Source organism: Neomonachus schauinslandi, chromosome 7, assembly GCF_002201575.2.
Source record: "Neomonachus schauinslandi chromosome 7, ASM220157v2, whole genome shotgun sequence".
NCBI classification, from domain to species: domain Eukaryota; kingdom Metazoa; phylum Chordata; class Mammalia; order Carnivora; family Phocidae; genus Neomonachus; species Neomonachus schauinslandi.
Genome location: NC_058409.1, coordinates 39,610,911 through 39,628,952, shown reverse-complemented (window position 1 = coordinate 39,628,952; position 18,042 = coordinate 39,610,911). Strand labels below are relative to the sequence as shown.

At 35.8% G+C, this 18,042-nt stretch overlaps 1 protein-coding gene across 2 annotated transcripts in view; it reads left to right on the top strand.

The window, feature by feature from the left end:
* Window positions 1-18,042, top strand: part of MIER3 (MIER family member 3) — a 29,872-nt gene extending 11,830 nt beyond the window's left edge. For both annotated transcript variants that reach the window (XM_021701778.2, XM_021701777.2), the window contains 9 exons: window positions 494-614; window positions 1,562-1,647; window positions 1,841-1,913; window positions 4,105-4,256; window positions 6,737-6,818; window positions 8,456-8,550; window positions 13,592-13,719; window positions 13,803-13,945; window positions 14,051-18,042. In XM_021701778.2, the coding sequence (XP_021557453.1) occupies window positions 494-614; window positions 1,562-1,647; window positions 1,841-1,913; window positions 4,105-4,256; window positions 6,737-6,818; window positions 8,456-8,550; window positions 13,592-13,719; window positions 13,803-13,945; window positions 14,051-14,508 (1,338 nt within the window). In that variant the 3' untranslated portion in view covers window positions 14,509-18,042. The remainder of the gene's footprint in view (window positions 1-493; window positions 615-1,561; window positions 1,648-1,840; window positions 1,914-4,104; window positions 4,257-6,736; window positions 6,819-8,455; window positions 8,551-13,591; window positions 13,720-13,802; window positions 13,946-14,050) is intronic.

Genomic DNA, 18,042 nt, shown 5'->3' with positions numbered 1-18,042 from the left:
TGTTGCTTTTAAAATTATATCTCTAGTCAGAGTTTTTCATTGGTTAGATTTTTTTAATTATTGGAAGAGAAGAGTTCGGGGCATTTTTTGGTTTTATTTATTTACGTTGGTAGAAAGTGAGTTTAATTGTTAATCACTTAGACATAAGATTATTTTTGTTGTAAATTCACTAAAAATTAGCTTGCAGGTTCAGATAAGCTTTCTGCTTATCCATAAGTTAGGCAGATTTTTTAAGTGTATAATAATATAGTTATTAAATATTATATGTAATTAAATATTGTTATTAAATATGTATATGAAGTAAATTATAGGAGCATTTCAGATTTACTTCTCTCAAAAGGGGCCTTCAACAAGTTCTTAATTGTATCATAATACATAGTATGTTTATGAGTAATAAGAAATTGATGAAGTCTAATTTCCTTTTTTTAAGTAAAAAATTTTTTTATGAGATGTAGTAATTTCTAACTCTAGCACTGCATTCTTATTCTTACAGGAGGAAATAGCAAAAGACCTGTTGTCAGGTGATGATGAGGAAACTCAGTCTTCTGCAGATGATCTGACACCGTCTGTGACTTCCCATGAAACTTCTGATTTCTTCCCTAGGCCTTTACGATGTAAGAAGCTCAGTCATTACTGATGAGTAGTAGCACTGATACTCTGGCTCCAGTGCATTTTATGGCATTCACTAGCTCATCAGACTTAAAACAAAACAAAACAAATCGTTCGTCAGAATATTCTAAGTGTTTTACTTAATGGAAATACAGTTCTATTACAATCCTGATAACGACTATAACTTTTTATTGGGATAGAGGTGAACCAACATGTCGTTTTAAAACCTAAAACATTTGGTTAGTTTTACAAGGCTATTTTCTTTCCCAAGATTCATCTGTTGCTATCGTAACCAATCATAGTTCTTCAGCCATGAAATTTTATGGACATTTTTTGGACTTGTTTTAAAAGGTCCTCTACTCTCCTGGTTTTGAAAACCATCAGATGCTCAATAACTATTTTTTTATGTCTTTAGTGATTTATTTAATTCTCTTTTTCTTTTTAGTTCTTGGTGTTATCCCTTAATGTATATCAGTAATATTTAAAAGGTCTTTGAAGTGAAATAATTTCTTATCTGCAGCCTTGCTTATTTTTTAGGTATTTTGGTCATAGAAGAACTGTTCACTTAACAAATGCAAATACACATACAGGTGTATGTGTGCAAAAACATAATTTTGATGGAGTTAATGTACACCTCTGTCCCATTCTGGGTTAGCATAATAAGAACTCTATTGCTTTCTGTTCTTTTTTAAGGTGACCGTAGTGGTTTTCCTTTTGCCTTCCCAAACTATTTGACAGTAGAACAAAAAATTTTAAGGTACCATACACTTCCTTAGTATTTTCAGTTTCTTGTTTTGACTAGTGTTAAAATGTGAGAATAGTACAAGAAGTTGAGTATATTTGTGCTAATCTCATTCATTCAAATGATTTTTTATAAAATGCCACATGCCAGGCACGTGCTGCAAAAATAGGCAATAAAAACCTTTTTAAAATTTAATTTTCTTTTTTTAAGCAAATACTACATGTGATGGAGATAAGGAATCAGAAGTTGAAGATGTTGAAACAGACAGTGGTAACTCACCTGAAGATTTGAGGAAAGTAAGTTGAGTTACTATCATAATAACTTAGTAGACAGTTTGGACTAAAGTAGCTTTTTTCATTTCTGAAGTAATTTAAGATAATGTTGCTGTTGTAAGATGAAATTTCTTTTGACTTGTAGTAATTCAATGAGTTGGAACTTGTTTTTCAGTATATTTTTATAAGTTGTTTTTACTTCTAAATTTTCTTGTAGGAAATAATGATTGGTTTACAGTATCAGGCAGAGATTCCCCCTTACCTTGGAGAGTATGTTGGTGATGAGAAAGGTAAGTAAGATTTTTGGTTTTGATTTTGATAATATATGGTAGGCCAAGTTATCCCTTAATAGTTTGTTTAATTATTTGATTACATACCAACCTTGGCAGTATACATTAATTTTTTTTGAAAGATTTTATTTATTTATTAGAGAAAGAGCGTGCAAGCAAGGGGAGCTGCAGAAGGAGAGGGAGTAGCCGACTCCCCACCAAGCAGAGAGCCCAATGCAGGGCTCGATCCCAGAATGCTGGGATCATAACCTGAGCCAAAGGCAGATGCTTAGCCAGCTGAGCCACCCAGGTGCCCATCAACCTTGGCAGAATAAAGATAGAGTTGGAGTCAGCGAAAGTTTGGGCCTGACTCAGGAATAATATGTCAGAATTAACGCTGAGACTCAGAGAACCATTTCTGTCTCTGTACAGTGCTTCTTAGCCTTATGGGTATGCTAAGGCACCAGGTAGGGTAGTGGAACGCCTTTGCAGGTGCATCTGCTTGACCTACATCCCACTCTAGTAGAAGTGGGTAGAATCTTATAACCTGAGATAATGAGCACATTAGAGATAAAATCTCTTGGAAAGAAAATTCTTGATGAATGAAGACTCTAGAAGAAATTCTCCTGTGTAAGCCCTGAAAGAGAAGGTGGTAGAACACAAGGATTCCCTTTCTTTTTTTGTACACCCCTACTTAAGTGTAATCAGTTTTTCTTCGCATTTTTGGTAGATCCCAGTTATAGTTGGTCTCGAAAATGTGGTGGAAAATAAAAATACAGGTATTTTTCCCTAGCTGAACTTGGGAAGCATATACATTTGGCCGTGTGCATTTGACCTTTTCCCTAAGGAGTCGATTTGTCCCTGTGACATCGTGGGGCCAACACAGCACAGCGACACAGCCCTTCCTGAGTTTTTCTTTTTTCCTTTGCCCTGTTAGGTCATCCTCCATTTAAAGGAAGGGGAGAGTGGCTACCCTAGGGTTGTTAGCATTGGCAGCCCCTAATAACAATGTTTTCCTAAACTGCTTTCGAAATGATGTTGTCCCAGGGAAGCAAAACAGTGGCTGATATTCAGATGACCCAGCCTCTCCATCCCCCCACCCAAATGACACACACCCTTGACGTCAGAACATGCTCAGCCACGTCAGTTCTTAGATTAAACATAATGGATGTAATCCTCTCTCACTTGTACACATTCAGGAGGGAAGCTCTACCTTCTCTATCCTTAGAGGGGATAGACCCAAACTGTTTTACCTATTTCAGTTATGACAAGGAGGAGAGGAATTTACATCAAAAGTCAGTCTTACTGGTTCATAGGCACATTTTATTTTTACCTTTCCTGCTCACCGGGAGCGATAATGCCTGCCTCACACAGTTGTGAATAGAAAGCACTGATCCTGGTCCCTGGTACATAGGGAGCTTTCAGGAAATTATTTTATTAGCTATATTTAGTACTTATCCTACACTTGAAGAATGCATTGCACTTGAAGCAATGGGATAAATATTTGGGCCATCTGTGTTACTTTAGTGTGTGAAGTAGAAGCTTTAAGTATGGTGGCAATGTGTGCATTAATAATATATATATCTTGTTTTAGTGACACTCTGCTTATTAATGTATCAACCTCTTTAAGAGATTTTGGAAAGTTTACTTCTCTTACTGTTAATCATTCTTTTCCATTTTTGATGAATGTGCATCCTCCTTTAAAATTCACCCTTTGGGAGGAAATTAGTAAAGTAAAAATCTACCTTTCTTAGGTATTTCATTATTGGCAGATATTTTGGCTTTTATTTATTTTTGTGTGTTTTATTTGTTTGCAGTTTTTAACCTGTATACACATCATAGAGGCAGTTAGAGAGTTCAAGAGGCTATTAAAGAATTTATACAGGTTATTTTTACCCCCTCATTAGGAGAATATAAAACACCCTTCTGGGTTTTACATTAGATTTCACTAGGCATAGAAAGCCTTCTGATTGGATAGTAAATCAACCAGTGAGAAAGCTGCTTGCTGTAGCCACTGGACCACTTGGCCCTTAATAAAGTTAAAAAAAAACAATTATACCTTTACCAGTGGGTCGCGAGACAATCAAATTGCTGCTGTCGTCAAAGTTAGTTGTCCCAATGTATAGCGTATCAAAGAAGAGGAAGAGCAGTTTGTATGCATCTAGGAGTATGTTCACTATTTTTAATGTGTTAATGGGATTTTCTTTATCAGTGTATGAAAATGAAGACCAGTTACTTTGGCGTCCTGGTGTGGTTTTGGAGAGCAAAGTTAAGGAGTACCTTGTTGAGACCTCATTAAGAACTGGAAATGAAAAAATAATGGATAGGATATCTGCAGGAACACACACAAGGGACAATGAACAGGTATACTTTAACTTCTGTTGAAACAGCAGCTAACTAATCTCTTCTTGATTTTCCTTTTTTTGGGCGGGGGGGGGGAATGGGGGGGGGGATCAGAGAGAATCTTAAGCACGCTCCACGCCCAGCCCAGAGCATGACGAGGGGCTTAATCTTACAACCCTAAGATCATGATCTGAGCCGAAATCAGGAGTCAGATGCTTGACCGACTAAGCCACCTAGGCACCGTTCTTGATTTTCTTATATGTGATTCAAGTATTTCTTAAGTGTGAACTGGATATCTCTCTTTCTGTAGATTTTTAAAACTTGGAAAACACTGGTTAAGAAAAGTCCCAAGATCTAGTGATAACTACTCCATATTGTTTCACGTTTTCTCTTCTGGTCCTTTCTTCTCTGTGTATGCACATATCTTAATTTGAATCACTTATTTTCCTTGGCATTGAGAATTCTTTACTATCTCATTCCGATGACGGAATATTCCATCCTGTAGCTGTAATATCACTTATTTAAACATTCTCTATGGTTGGACTTTAGATTTTATAATAAAGGTATTTTTTGGATTATTCTTGAACTCTATTCAGGAAGTGTTCAAAAGTATTGCCTATTAAGATTGTATAAATTTGCTTTAGGAGCATTTGTTAAGCACTGTGTACCTATAGTTGCAGGATACTCTTTTTTTTTTTTTTTTAAAGATTTTATTTATTTATTTGAGACAGAGAGAATGAGAGACAGAGAGCATGAGAGGGAGGAGGGTCAGAGGGAGAAGCAGACTCCCTGCCGAGCAGGGAGCCCGATGCGGGACTCGATCCCGGGACTCCAGGATCATGACCTGAGCCAAAGGCAGTCGCTTAACCAACTGAGCCACCCAGGCGCCCTGCAGGATACTCTTGATTGTATGTGGGATGGGGCTGGAAGTATTGCCTACTAAGGGTTTTTTTTTGGATGCCCCTGGTTTGGCCTTCTGACATCATTTTGCCCCTCTCGTATACTTTTCACTCTGTATTTTTAGCCTCAATGATCCTAACTGAAATGAATATCCAGAGATAGTTGGATTCAGACTTGAATTCCCAAGTAACATACAGAAGTCGTAGTAGTTGAATTTCAGAGTAGCTTTGTCAAAAAGAATCCCCACTGGGTTTTTGTACTGATAGTCCATTAAACTGTAAATTAATTTTAGAAGAATTAGTACCTTTAAAACGTTAAACCTTCCAGTTCAAGAACATGATCTGACTCTCTATGTATTTGACTTTTTTAATCACTCAGTGTTTTTGTTTGTTTGGATATCACATGCATCTAATTAACTTAATTCATCAGTATCTTAAATATTTATGTGTATTTAATACTTTTGTTAATGGGATCTATAATAATTATATACTGTTAATATAGAGAAATACCAATTTTTTAAAAATTTAATTTTTCTCAAGCTAGTGAAACTAATAATTTTTCAGTTGTTTTTATCAGGCTTTCTAGTCTTAAAGTCATTATTGAATTATACCTTGGTTCCTTCCTTACCATTTATTATATCTCTTACTCCTATTACTATCTTACTGCATTAGCCATAACTCTCAGAGACTTTTGGTAGTGGTAGTGATTTGAGGCCTGCTTTTGATGGGAGGTAATATATCTAAGGTTTTTACATTAAGAATAATACCAGTGCTTGGTTTGATATAGGCTGTCTTTATTATACTAAGATAGTAATCATCCACTTACACTTATTATGGTTTTTGTCTTTTTAAAATTAGAAATGGATACTGATTTATCAGATGCTTTTTTAGCAGCTGGATTGTTTTTTAATGATTATGTTCTGATTATTAGCCTATTGATGTATTAATAGATTTACTAATATTGAGCCATCTTTGCCTTTCTTGGAAATTACTTGGGAAGGTGGATTATTAAATAACTTCCAGTTAAGTTCTCTCCACTGCTATTTAGTATATTTGTAATTCCAAACAGATTTAATGAGAAGAAATTCTAATTTTAAGAAAATGACACCCTTCATAGTAGACCATGAGACCATTATAAACCCTAGTCACTCAGGTACCCATCCTTCTATTCTAGGCCTGCTGCTGTTCCCTCTTATTAACACTCTAAAAGACAGGGAGTAGGTGATATCAAGAAATAAGACCATAGTTCTAATTTTTCCCAACTAGAAAAAAATCATCTAAAATAGGGAAATTGCCCAGCTCAGATGACCTGGCAAAAAAAAAAAAAAGAACGATACTGGTAGATGACTTCTGAGGGGTAGAGTGAAAATGAACAAACTCCTGGGATACCAGAGTCCATCACCAGGACAGTTAAGTAGACTAAATGTTTCGGCAAGCATACCCCTAAATGTCTTGCATTTAGAGAGCATTTCAGACAGTATTTGTCAAGACTCTTACTAGTCCTGGTGTTTTCTTGTCTATTTGTTTTAATGCTGTTGTTAAGTGTGAATTTCTGGTAATTTTTATTGGATAGGTGTTTTTTTTTTTTTCTTTATCTTGTAGGCATTATATGAACTTCTCAAGTGTAACCATAATATAAAGGAAGCAATTGAAAGGTACTGCTGCAACGGAAAGGCATCTCAAGGTGAGGAACTCTTGGGATCAAGAGAGGGAAATGAAAGGGGATGCTCATTTGGGGATTAGAATAACAAAGTATTGTAAAGGATGGAGCAGTCCTATTACACTTTTGTAAGATCTGTGTTCATCTTCATAGCCAATAATTTTTTCCTTTTCTTGCCCTCTATTTTTAGACGTACCAGAGATTGTTCAGATACAAATTAGTTACCCCCCTGTCACCTCCACTTTCTTGAAGAAATAGTTACAGAACAAAGCAGACCCCAGAGATGACAATATATCCAAAGTAATTAAAAAGAACGATTTTATGATTTCATTGAAAAGAAAAGTTGTTTTTTCTTTTTTTTTAAACCAAACAGGAAATTAAAAGGAGATTAAAGATAAAAAACATGTATTATAATATATTCCATTGAATTTATTACAAGGAAGGTATTTTTAGTAATCATGTAATAAAATTTTTATGATACTTAGGCTTTGTTTTGTGTGTGTCGGGGAAAATGGTTAACTTTAATTTCAGTAGTTTTGTCATTATATAAATAATTGCATGCACCATAGCTTTCATTAAGTATATATAGAGTGAAATAATACTCAGTAATAGTATATAAGTGATTTGGAAAAATAGAAAAGCTGAAAACAGCACATTTAAACTTCTAGGTTGAGATAGTCTGTTGAAATGTTTTCTTATAAAAGTTGCTTTTTTGAGAAAATTATTTTTAAGCTCTCCTAATCTCAAAAACTAAATACTGGTTTTTACTTTAGTTCAAACTATGTTTTATTTTTATGGTGGACTACTCTTTTTTTTTTTTTTTAAAGATTTTATTTATTTATTTGACAGAGGCACAGGAGAGAGGGAACACAAGTAGGGGGAGTGGGAGAGGGAGAAGCAGGCCTCTCGCTGAGCAGGGAGCCCAATGTGGGGCTCGATCCCAGGACCCTGGGATCATGACCCGAGCTGAAGGCAGACGGTTAATGACTGAGCCACCCTGGCGCCCCTGTGGTGGACTACTCTTGATGGGGACCTGGTCCCCATTGTCTTCGAATGAAGGACTTCAGGTTTCCTCTGCCCCAAACAGATTTGAGGTCACTCACATTAGCGTCTTCTGAGAAGTTAAACGGGATTTAGTCTTGAGAGCATGGGCTGTTTCTTATTCCCACTGGATTTCCAGAGTGTAGTACTCTGCAAACTGACTTTAAATAAATATGTATTGATTATTTATGGTCTTTAATTAAAAGCACTATGGTTTTGATATAATATCAAAATGAAGCTTTTTTTTTCCGTCATAAAGGAAATAACCTTTTTTTTAATTTGAAAAAATATATGCTCATTGTTTAAAAAAGTCAGAAAAACAATGCGTATAAATTACAGAAAAACATTACATTCTTATCCTTCCATGTAGAGGAGAAAACCCCAGTGTTTATATTTTGGTATTGTTGATTTTTAAATAAGATTGTATTGTGCTTACTTTTGGTAATCCTAACTGAAATCTCCTGCATACAGAACTGTGTGTGTGTGTGTGTGTGTGTGTGTGTTAGAGAGAGAGAGAGAGGGATAGTTAACGGCCTTTTATAGGGGAAACATACTGAAAGTAAACTAGCAATTCATATAAAAGAGCTCTGAGGCCAATGAAGTTTCTTTAATTTCTTTAGAAGGAATGACTGCGTGGACAGAAGAAGAATGCCGGAGCTTTGAACATGCACTCATGCTTTTTGGAAAAGATTTTCATCTTATACAGAAGAATAAGGTAAGTTAGGCAAAGTAGTACAGATTGCTTAATAATGACAGTGAATAGAAGCACATAAGTTTTAAGTCACTTGGGTAGGGAAAAAAAAAGGAAGAATTTGTTAATGCTTTCCTGACATTAGCATTTCTTATATTGCTTTACACGTGACTGGGATTGGCCCCGGCCTGCTTGTGGGATGGCTGATAGAGGACTCACCTATCTTTTGACATACGTAGTTGTTACACTGTACTCATGGAGAATGGATTGACTGTTTTCTAGGTAGTCTTACTTTTCTTCCGTTTTCCTTGACTTTGATTTCTTTCTAAGCTATTCAGATGTTTGTGGCCTCAGAAATGTTTCTCTTTAGCAGCCAGAACTGCAGTTGCTGAAAGAAGAAACATTGATTACTAAAACCAACTATAAGTGTTCTAATAACATCAAATGCTGGCAAGAATGTGGAGCAACAGGAACTCTCATTCATTACTGATGGGAATGCAAAATAGTATGGCACCTTTAAAAGACAGTTTGGCATTTTCATACAAAGCTAACCATACTCTTAACATATGATCCAATGGTTGTACTCATTGGTATTTACACAAAAGAGTTGAAAATTTATATCCACACAAAATGTTAATAGCACATTTAATCATAATTGCCGGAACTTGGAGACAAGTAAGGTGTCCTTTGAGGTGGATGGATAAATATATTCTGAGAGGTGGATGGATAAATACATTGTGACACATCCAAACACTGGCATATAATTCAGTTCTAAAAGGAATGAGCTATTAAGCCACAAAAAGACATGAGGTGACCTTTAAATGCATATTGTTAAGTCAAGGAGGCCAATCTGGAAAGATTATCTCCTGTGTGATTTCAACTATATGACATTCTGGAAAAGGCAAAACTGTGGAGACAGTAAATAGATCAGTGGTTTCAAGATTTATCATAGAGGGAGGGATGAATAGGCACAGTACAGAGGATTTTTAGGGCAGTGGAACTATTTTGTATGATACTCTAATGGTGGATATATGTCAATATATATTTGTCATTACCTATATGATGTATAATACCTGAGTGAACCCTAATGTAAATGATGGACTTTGGGTAATAAAGATGTGTGGGTGTAGATTCATCGATTGTAACACGTACCACTGTGGTGGGAAATTGATAGTGGAGGAAGCTGTGCATATTTGGGAGCAGAAGATGGTATGTGGGAACTCTGTACTTTCTGCTCACATCAGCTGTGAACCTAAAACTGTTCTGAAAAGTAAAGTGAGTTTTTTAAAAAGTGTGTGTGAATGTGTATATTCCAATAGTTTGGAATAATTAAGTTTCATTAAAGTATGGTTTGTTTATTATTATCTTTTTTCATCCTAAAGGAACATAAAGATTCTGAAGTATTTAGGTGGGTAGGTCAATATTTTATTCCTTTTTCTTTTTCATTAATAGACTTTATTTTTTAGAGTAATTTATGGTTTACAGAGAAATAGATCAGAAAGTACATAGGATTCCCATATACCCCCTTTCCCCCATATACACAGCTTCCACTATTATTAATATTTTACATTAGTGTGATACATTTGTTATAATTAATGAACCAATATTGATATATTATTATTAACTGAAGTCCATGGTTCACTTTTTGTGTTGTATGGTTCTGACAAGTGTGTAATGGTTTGTACCATTACATAGTATCATACAGAATAGTTTCACAGTCCTAAAAATGCCTTGTACTACAACCAATTCCATTCTATTCCTCTCTCCCTTCCTCCAGCCCTACCCCAGCACCTGGCTTTTTACTGTCTCTATGCTTTTGCCATTTCAGAATGTCATATGGTTGGAATCATATACTATGTAGCCTTTATTGCTCCTTTGGCTAAACACCTAAATATTTCATTTTTGGGGTGCTAATGTGAATGGTATTGTATTTTTTAATACAGTTGGCTTGTTTGACTTATGCATTTAAGGGTTTCTTCGTGTCATTTCATGGCTTGATAGTGCATGTCTTTTTATCACATTTCTTTTTACTCCATTGTATGGATATACCAGTTTATCCATTCACCTCTTGAGGCACATCGTGGTCCCGTTCAAGTTTTGATAGTTACAAGCTGCTATAAACACCTGGTGTGAAGGTTTTTGCATGGACCTTCAGCTCCTTTGGCTAAATGCCAATGAGTGGGATTGCTGGATTCTATGGTGAGAGTATGTTTGGTTTTTTAGAAAACCTTCACAATGTCTGCTCAAGTGGCTTTACCATTTTGCATTCCCACCAGCACTGCGAGTTCCTCTTGCTGCACATCCTTCCAGCATTTGGTGTTGTCAGGGTTTTAGATTTTGGCTGTTAATAATAGTTGTGTAGTGTATCTTGTTGTTTTCATTTGCATTTCTCTGATGACATAAGATGTGGACTATCTTTTCATTTGCTTATTTGCCATCTGTGTCTCTTCTTTGTGAGGTGTCTGGTAAGGCCTTTAGCCTATTTTTTAATTGAGTGGTTTGTTGCCTTACTGTAAAGTTTTAAGTGCTCTTTACACATTTTGGATAATAGTCCTTTATCACATGTGTGTTTTGCAACTATTTTCTCCCTCTATATGGCTCTTCATTCTCCTAACAGTGTCTTTTGCAAAGTAGAAGGTTTTAATTTTAGTGAATTTCAACTAATCAGATTTTTTTTTACCGATCGTGCTTTTAGTGTTACATCTAAAAAGTCATTGTCATCCCCAAAGTCATCTAGCTTTTCTCCTATGTTCTCTCCTAGGAGCTTTATAGTTTTGCATTTCACATTTATGTCTATATTCCATTTTTAGTTTATTTTTGTGAAAGTTGTTAAGATCTGTGTCTAGCTTCTTTCTCTTTCTTTTTCTTTCTTTCTTTTTTTTGTTTTTGCATATGGATGTCCAGTTGTTCTAACACCATTTGTTTAGAAGGCTATCCTTCGTTGCTTCGCCTTTACTCTTTATTAAAGTTAGTTGACTGCATTTGTGTGGTTCTATTTCTGGGCTCTCCATTCTCTTGCGTTAATCTGTCTCTTTTTTTTTGCCAGTAGACCGCTGTCTTGACTACCGTAACTTTATAGTAAGTCTTGAAGTTGGGTAGTGTCATTCTTCCAACTTTGTACTTCTCTCTCAATATTGTGTTGGCTACTCTGTTTTTTTGCCTTTCCATATAAACTTTAGAATTAGTTTGTCACTACTTACCCAGTAACTTGCTGGGATTTTGATTGGGATTGCCCTGAATCTGTAGGTTGAGTTGGGAAGAACTGACATCTTAACAGCCATGAGTCTTCCTACCCATGAATGTGGAATATCTCTCCATTTATTTAGATCTCTGATTTCTTTAATCATGGTTTTATAGTTTTCCTCATGTATGTCTTGCATGTAGTTTGTTAGATTTGTACCTAAATATTTCATTTTTGGGTGCTAATGTGAATGGTATTGTACTTTTTAATTTCAGTATTGGTTTTTCACTGTTGGTATATAGGCAAGCAATTGACTTGCATATTAACCTTGTATCGTGCAGCCTAGCTATAATCATTTATTAGTTCCATGAATGTTTTGCTGATTCTTGGAATTTTCTATTTAGACAATCATGTCATCTGTGAACAGAGACAGTTTTATTTCTTCCTTCTCAACTTGTATACCTTTTATTTTTTTCTTGTCTTGCTGCATTTGCTAGACCTTCCAGTAAGATGTTGAATGGTTTAGTGCCTTTTTGTATGTATGAAAACCTAGTGTTTTCTCAAAGATGAGATGAAGTATTTAATGAGTAGATAAAACATTTTTCAAGAAGTCTGGGTTGTTCAAGTCAAAACATAAGTTTTGCGCAAAAATGACTTATGAAATCTATTCATTTCCTAAATAATTAAGTTCTCCCATTTACCAGACGTTTTAAGTGCTAGAGGTACATCAGTGAATAAGACAGGAAAGGTCTCTGTCCCCAGAAAGCTTATGTTTGCCACAAAGACTTAAACTGTATGATGTTTATTGAAATGTATACTTTATTTCTTGGCTTAAAAAGCTTGTTCCTTATGTTATGAACTCATGTCATGCTCACTAATCAGGATAGAGACTCTGAAACTTCTTTATTGGATACTGATTAAGTAGTGGAGAAAGTATTTATTAGATAAGGATACAGAATTTTGTCTGTATGTCTGAACTCATACCTGTAGCTGTATATAGTTTGAGCAGCCTTAGTCTGGATGTGGAGCCACGTTGGCAAGGCTCAGATTTTATTGTTTTGTTGTTGTTTTTACCAAACTCTGTTGGAGTGGTGAACCAAACCCATGTTGAAGGAAAACACCCTGCCGTTAGGTAACAAATCATCTTAAACTGCAGATGCAGTTGCGTGCGGCTCCCTTTTCTAAGGGTTCTGCGTCTCTCTTGCATTATGGAACCCTTTGATAATCTGATGAAGCTGCAGTCCTTCTCCCCAGAAAAGTATACCTGCATATAATTTTGGAATTTAATAGATGCCAGTGAATCCCATTCGTGGACCCCTCAGGGTTAAGAAGGACTGCTGCTGCAGTCAGAATCACAGTGAGAGTTCAGTGAGGAAAAGTAAAGGTTGCCACTGTTTTAAGATTTTCAGTAAAGGTGTAAGATCATTTCTGGATACACATTTATTTTATAAATGAATAGATTCTGATTTAAATAACAAACCTTGAACTTTTGAAGGTATCCTTATTATTGAAAATGTAAATGTAATGACATTTTACTATTAAATGTTCAGAATTTATAATTGGGAAGATAGAAAATAAGACCCATGGATTGAAACTACAGTGTTGTTAAAAAAAAAAAAAAAGGTGGGGCGCCCGGGTAGCTCAGTCGTTAAGCATCTGCCTTCGGCTCAGGTCATGATCCCAGGGTCCTGGGATCGAGGCCGAATGGGCTCCCTGCTCACTGGGGAGTCCGCTTCTCCCTCTACCTCTGCAGCTCCCCCTGCTTGTGTGGGTGCGCACGCGCCCTCTCTGTCAAATAAACAAAATCTTTAAAAAAAGAAGTTACTGAAAAATGGGTTGGGTCTATTGGTTTCTATTTAAAATTTTAACTTTTTTTTTTGTTAGGTGAGAACTAGAACAGTTGCTGAATGTGTAGCATTCTACTATATGTGGAAGAAATCTGAACGTTATGATTACTTTGCTCAACAGACAAGATTTGGAAAGAAACGATATAACCATCACCCTGGAGTTACGTAAGTACTGCGGGGTTGACTTTAGAGACTTCTGTTTTTAACTGTGATAGGCAGTCTTGAAGTTACCGGGGTATGTTTTTCAGGGACTATATGGATCGTTTGGTAGATGAAACAGAAGCTCTGGGTTCGACAGTAAATTCTTCAGCCTTAACTTCTAATCGACCTGAGCCTCTTCCTGATCAACAGCTGAACATTCTCAACTCTTTCACTGCCAGTGACTTGACAGGTAAAATGAGCATCTTTTTGTGTTTGTTAGCCTAGGGCAAAATTGTGTCGTCTTTGTTTCATGACATGGGACCACTTCCTTAAACCATTTTCCATTTCTTTTTAGCTCTGACCAACAGTGTGGCAACCGTCTGCAACCCCCCGGATGTGAATTGTTTGGATGATAGCTTTCCTCCACTGGGCAACACACCCCGTGGACAAGTCAATCATGTGCCTGTCGTAACAGAGGAGTTACTCACCCTGCCGAGCAATGGGGAAAGTGATTGTTTTAATTTATTTGAGACTGGATTTTATCACTCGGAGCTAAACCCCATGAACATGTGCAGTGAAGAGTCAGAAAGACCGGCAAAGAGATTGAAAATGGGCATTGCTGTTCCTGAATCCTTTATGAATGAGGTTTCTGTAAATAATTTGGGTGTGGACTTTGAAAACCACACACATCACATCACCAGTGCCAAAATGGCCGTCTCTGTGGCTGACTTTGGCAGTCTGTCTGCCAGCGAGACCAATGGTTTCATCAGTGCCCATGCTCTGCATCAGCATGCCGCTCTTCCCTCTGAGTGACGGGAGCGGGGGGCCCAGAAGCAGTGGGTGTGCAGTACCAATAAACTTGAGGAAAGGGTCAGGTCTGCTTAGTCTTTCACTGGAAGTTTGAACCTTTTCACTATGACATCAGTGATGTCAGTATGTATAGAACTATATCTTGATTTATCAAGAGTATTTTCATTTTTCAATCCATAAATGTGGAAATGAACTATGATCAGCAGAGTTGGGAACTAAGATTGAACTCTGTGGTGCAGCTTTAAGCTCTGCTTATCTCTTCCTCATCCCCCAGTACCTCTTCTCCACTCCCTTCTTTTTCTATTCTTTTCTGTTCCCCACTGCCCTCACTCCCAGTTTTAAAACCTGTAGACAGAGGCCACCAGCTCAAAACCAGCACAGATGTTCTGAACTGAATGGAGTGGCTTCTTTTCGTGTAAATTCCTTTTGCCGTAATGGATGCAGTGGAATAACAATGTTTACAGGTACCGATCCCAATCCCTGCTCAATGTAGCATTTTTTGGTTTTATTTTCTTAATTAAATAAAAGCAGGGGTAGGTTTCTTTAAACTGCACAAACATGCAAGGATTTTTTTAAAACGGAAACTTCTCTCATGTTATTCAACTAGAGCACTTCAGTTTACAAAACAGCAAGTCCATCTTTATGGAAGCCAGCACGAGGAACTGCGTGCAAATTATGAAGACGCTTGCTTGGATCCTGTTTTAAAATTCTAGACCAGGGCTACCTTACACAGAATCGGTCATTTTACTGTGGGAAGAGTTCTGTGTACCTTCGTTTATTGGCTAAAAATTTGGCATTTGAAGATGTGGTATTCAGTTGGGGTTTTGTCCACCATTGTCAAGATTATAATTGTGAAAATCATACTGGTCATTGATAATTTAGTTTATCCTGAGGCAACTGACTTGCAGGACACGGTCTACAAAGCCTAGGATGTTGCCACTCAATGGTTTACATTTTGGGACGCTTCTTAAGTTGTTTGTAGCACTGCAGTTCAAAGTGTTAATATTTTGGAGGGACTTCTAGATTTTACACTTAATGCAGTAGAACCTTGAAGTATATTTAAACTTTTTTGTTTAGCTTGAACAGTTGGTGAGAAAAATGTGAGTTTCTATCTGAAATAGAATGGTACTTTACCACTTTAAGTTTTAAAAAGTGATAGACGTTCAGATGCATCTCAAACTCAGTTTTATTTTTATTCCAGACATCATGAATGAGAAGCCATTGTCCTAAGCTTTGGCCATTTTTGCTCTCTAGATATGCATCTTTAAGTTAAAAGGTGAATTCAAACAATACGTAATACAGTATTAGGGTGTAATAAGGTTTGCTTTTATAGTTCAGTTAAGACAGTTTTGCTTTGGGTTTTTTTTGGGGGGGGGGCACCGTCTTAATTTCCAATTTCTACTAGTTGTCTTGCTTTGCAAAAAACTTAAATGTTTGGCTGCATTGCTCATATTTGTAAGAATAAGTCGCTTCAAGGTTGTGCTGACGAGTAGATAGGTTGTAGTGACCTTAGTAGTGATGGAAAGGGAGGGTATTTATTATACAAACTGTGAACTGCAATGACATCCTTAGTTTTGGATGATGTGTATTCTTATTTTTTCTTTGCAGCGTTTTAATGAAGATTGCTTTGAAGTGTTTACGCAGTAGTATATTTACTATAAAATTTAGTTTAGCACAGTGGACAAAAGTAGTTAAATTAATAACTTAAAATCAGTCTCTAATTTATACATCTAAAGTCTAGCATTCCTGTATGCACACAGTAAATAATGGGTAGCCTGGGCTCTGTGTTGCTTTCAGATATTTTTATCCAAGTTCTCAGCTTCTTATTGCTGTGGTGTTGTGCTAAACTTTGAACCTTATTTCTTCTGTTAAAAATCAGTATACCTTTTATAATTTAGTAAGATACTGGCCATAATCTTCCATTGTTATAACTTTGATTTTCACTCTGGGTTTACAGTGGCTGGTTTGTCTAAAGTAATTTACACAAAGATGACTGAATGCTAATACCAGTTGCACTTAAATGAACATGCCCATTCTCAGTAGCTGATGCAGTAACATATTCAGTTTATCTATGCATTGCTGGGATCTTGATACAAGATGGAAACAGTGTTTCTTATCTAAAGTTTTGATTATCAGCAAGTTGAATGGACACTTTAGTTATTTAAATAAAGATTTTTGACCAAAATCCAGAAAATGATATGAGAGAAAAATAAATTCCAGCTAAATAGATTTTTAAACGTCATTCTGATTTTAGCCTCTTAGAGAGTGCTAACTAGCTGGTAACGTTTACTTTTAATTCCTTGTTAAAATGAGGCAATAATTTGCAAGATTTTTGTATATATATGTAAATTCTTCATATCTTTTTAGATCTAATTCAATATTTTCTGACTGTTTCTGCCATGTATAAATACCATTTTTGTGCATGTTTGATGTGACATTCATAAATTGTACCACTATGACTTTATCCATGTAAAATAGCTATTTATTGAATTTTCTTTTGAACGCTGGGTTTACTGGGTTGTTTTTTTCCTCCAGTTAAGCATCTTAACAGAGAATTTGTTACTGTTTATTAGAAGAATTGCGTTTGAGAGCATGAAAATTACTGATTTGCAATTTCATGAAGAAACAATGCCTTTATTATCAAGTGTTAAGCACAATTCTTATAACAAACTGTGATAAATTCTTTTTTTCTTTTGCCGCATTATTTTCTTATGAACAAACCAAAAATCCATGGTGAGCTGTTGCATTGTTGGCTGATGTATCTTTTATGTACAGGGAATTTGAAGAGGACAGCGGATTCATTTAGAAGTGTAACTGGTGCTGTGATTATAGCAATACTTTACTTTTTTAGTCGTACTTCATCTTTTCCATGCTAGCTTTTTAAATGTTTAGTTTTCCTCTTGTCATGGTCAATTGCTGAATTTACTTGAAGGATGTAGAATACTGTTTAAACAATACTAAAGTGTGTACAATTAGGTCAAAGAATTGTGCAATTGTTTCCTTTTTAATTTTTAAAATTGAGGGTCATAAATATTTGAGAACATCAGATCTAATAGAGCATAGTGATACCATTTAATTTAACCAAAGTCTCTAGTGAATATTTCAACTTTGAATGTAAACTAATGAATAAACCTGACCACCAAGGAGATTGTTTGCCCAGAGTTTCAAAGCACATTGCCTACAAATGGAAATTGAAATAATTTATAAAAATATTGACATTACTATGTTTTTTAAAAAGTTCTTAATTTTTTCACTAAAAGGAGGAAACTATTAGTTTTATTGTTAAATATGGTAGGTATTAAAATTCCTCTTAGATGACCAGTGATTCCAGTTGTCCCAGTTTGAAATAAGTACCCTGTGAGTATGAGATTAATTAGTGACAATCACAACAAGTTTTAGTATCAGATGTTCAAGAGGAAGTTGCTATTGTTGCATTGATTTTAATATTTGTACATAAACACTGATTTTTTTGAGCATTATTTTGTATTTGTTGTACTTTAATACCTGGTGTACAGTTCCAGAAATAAAAATCTGGAA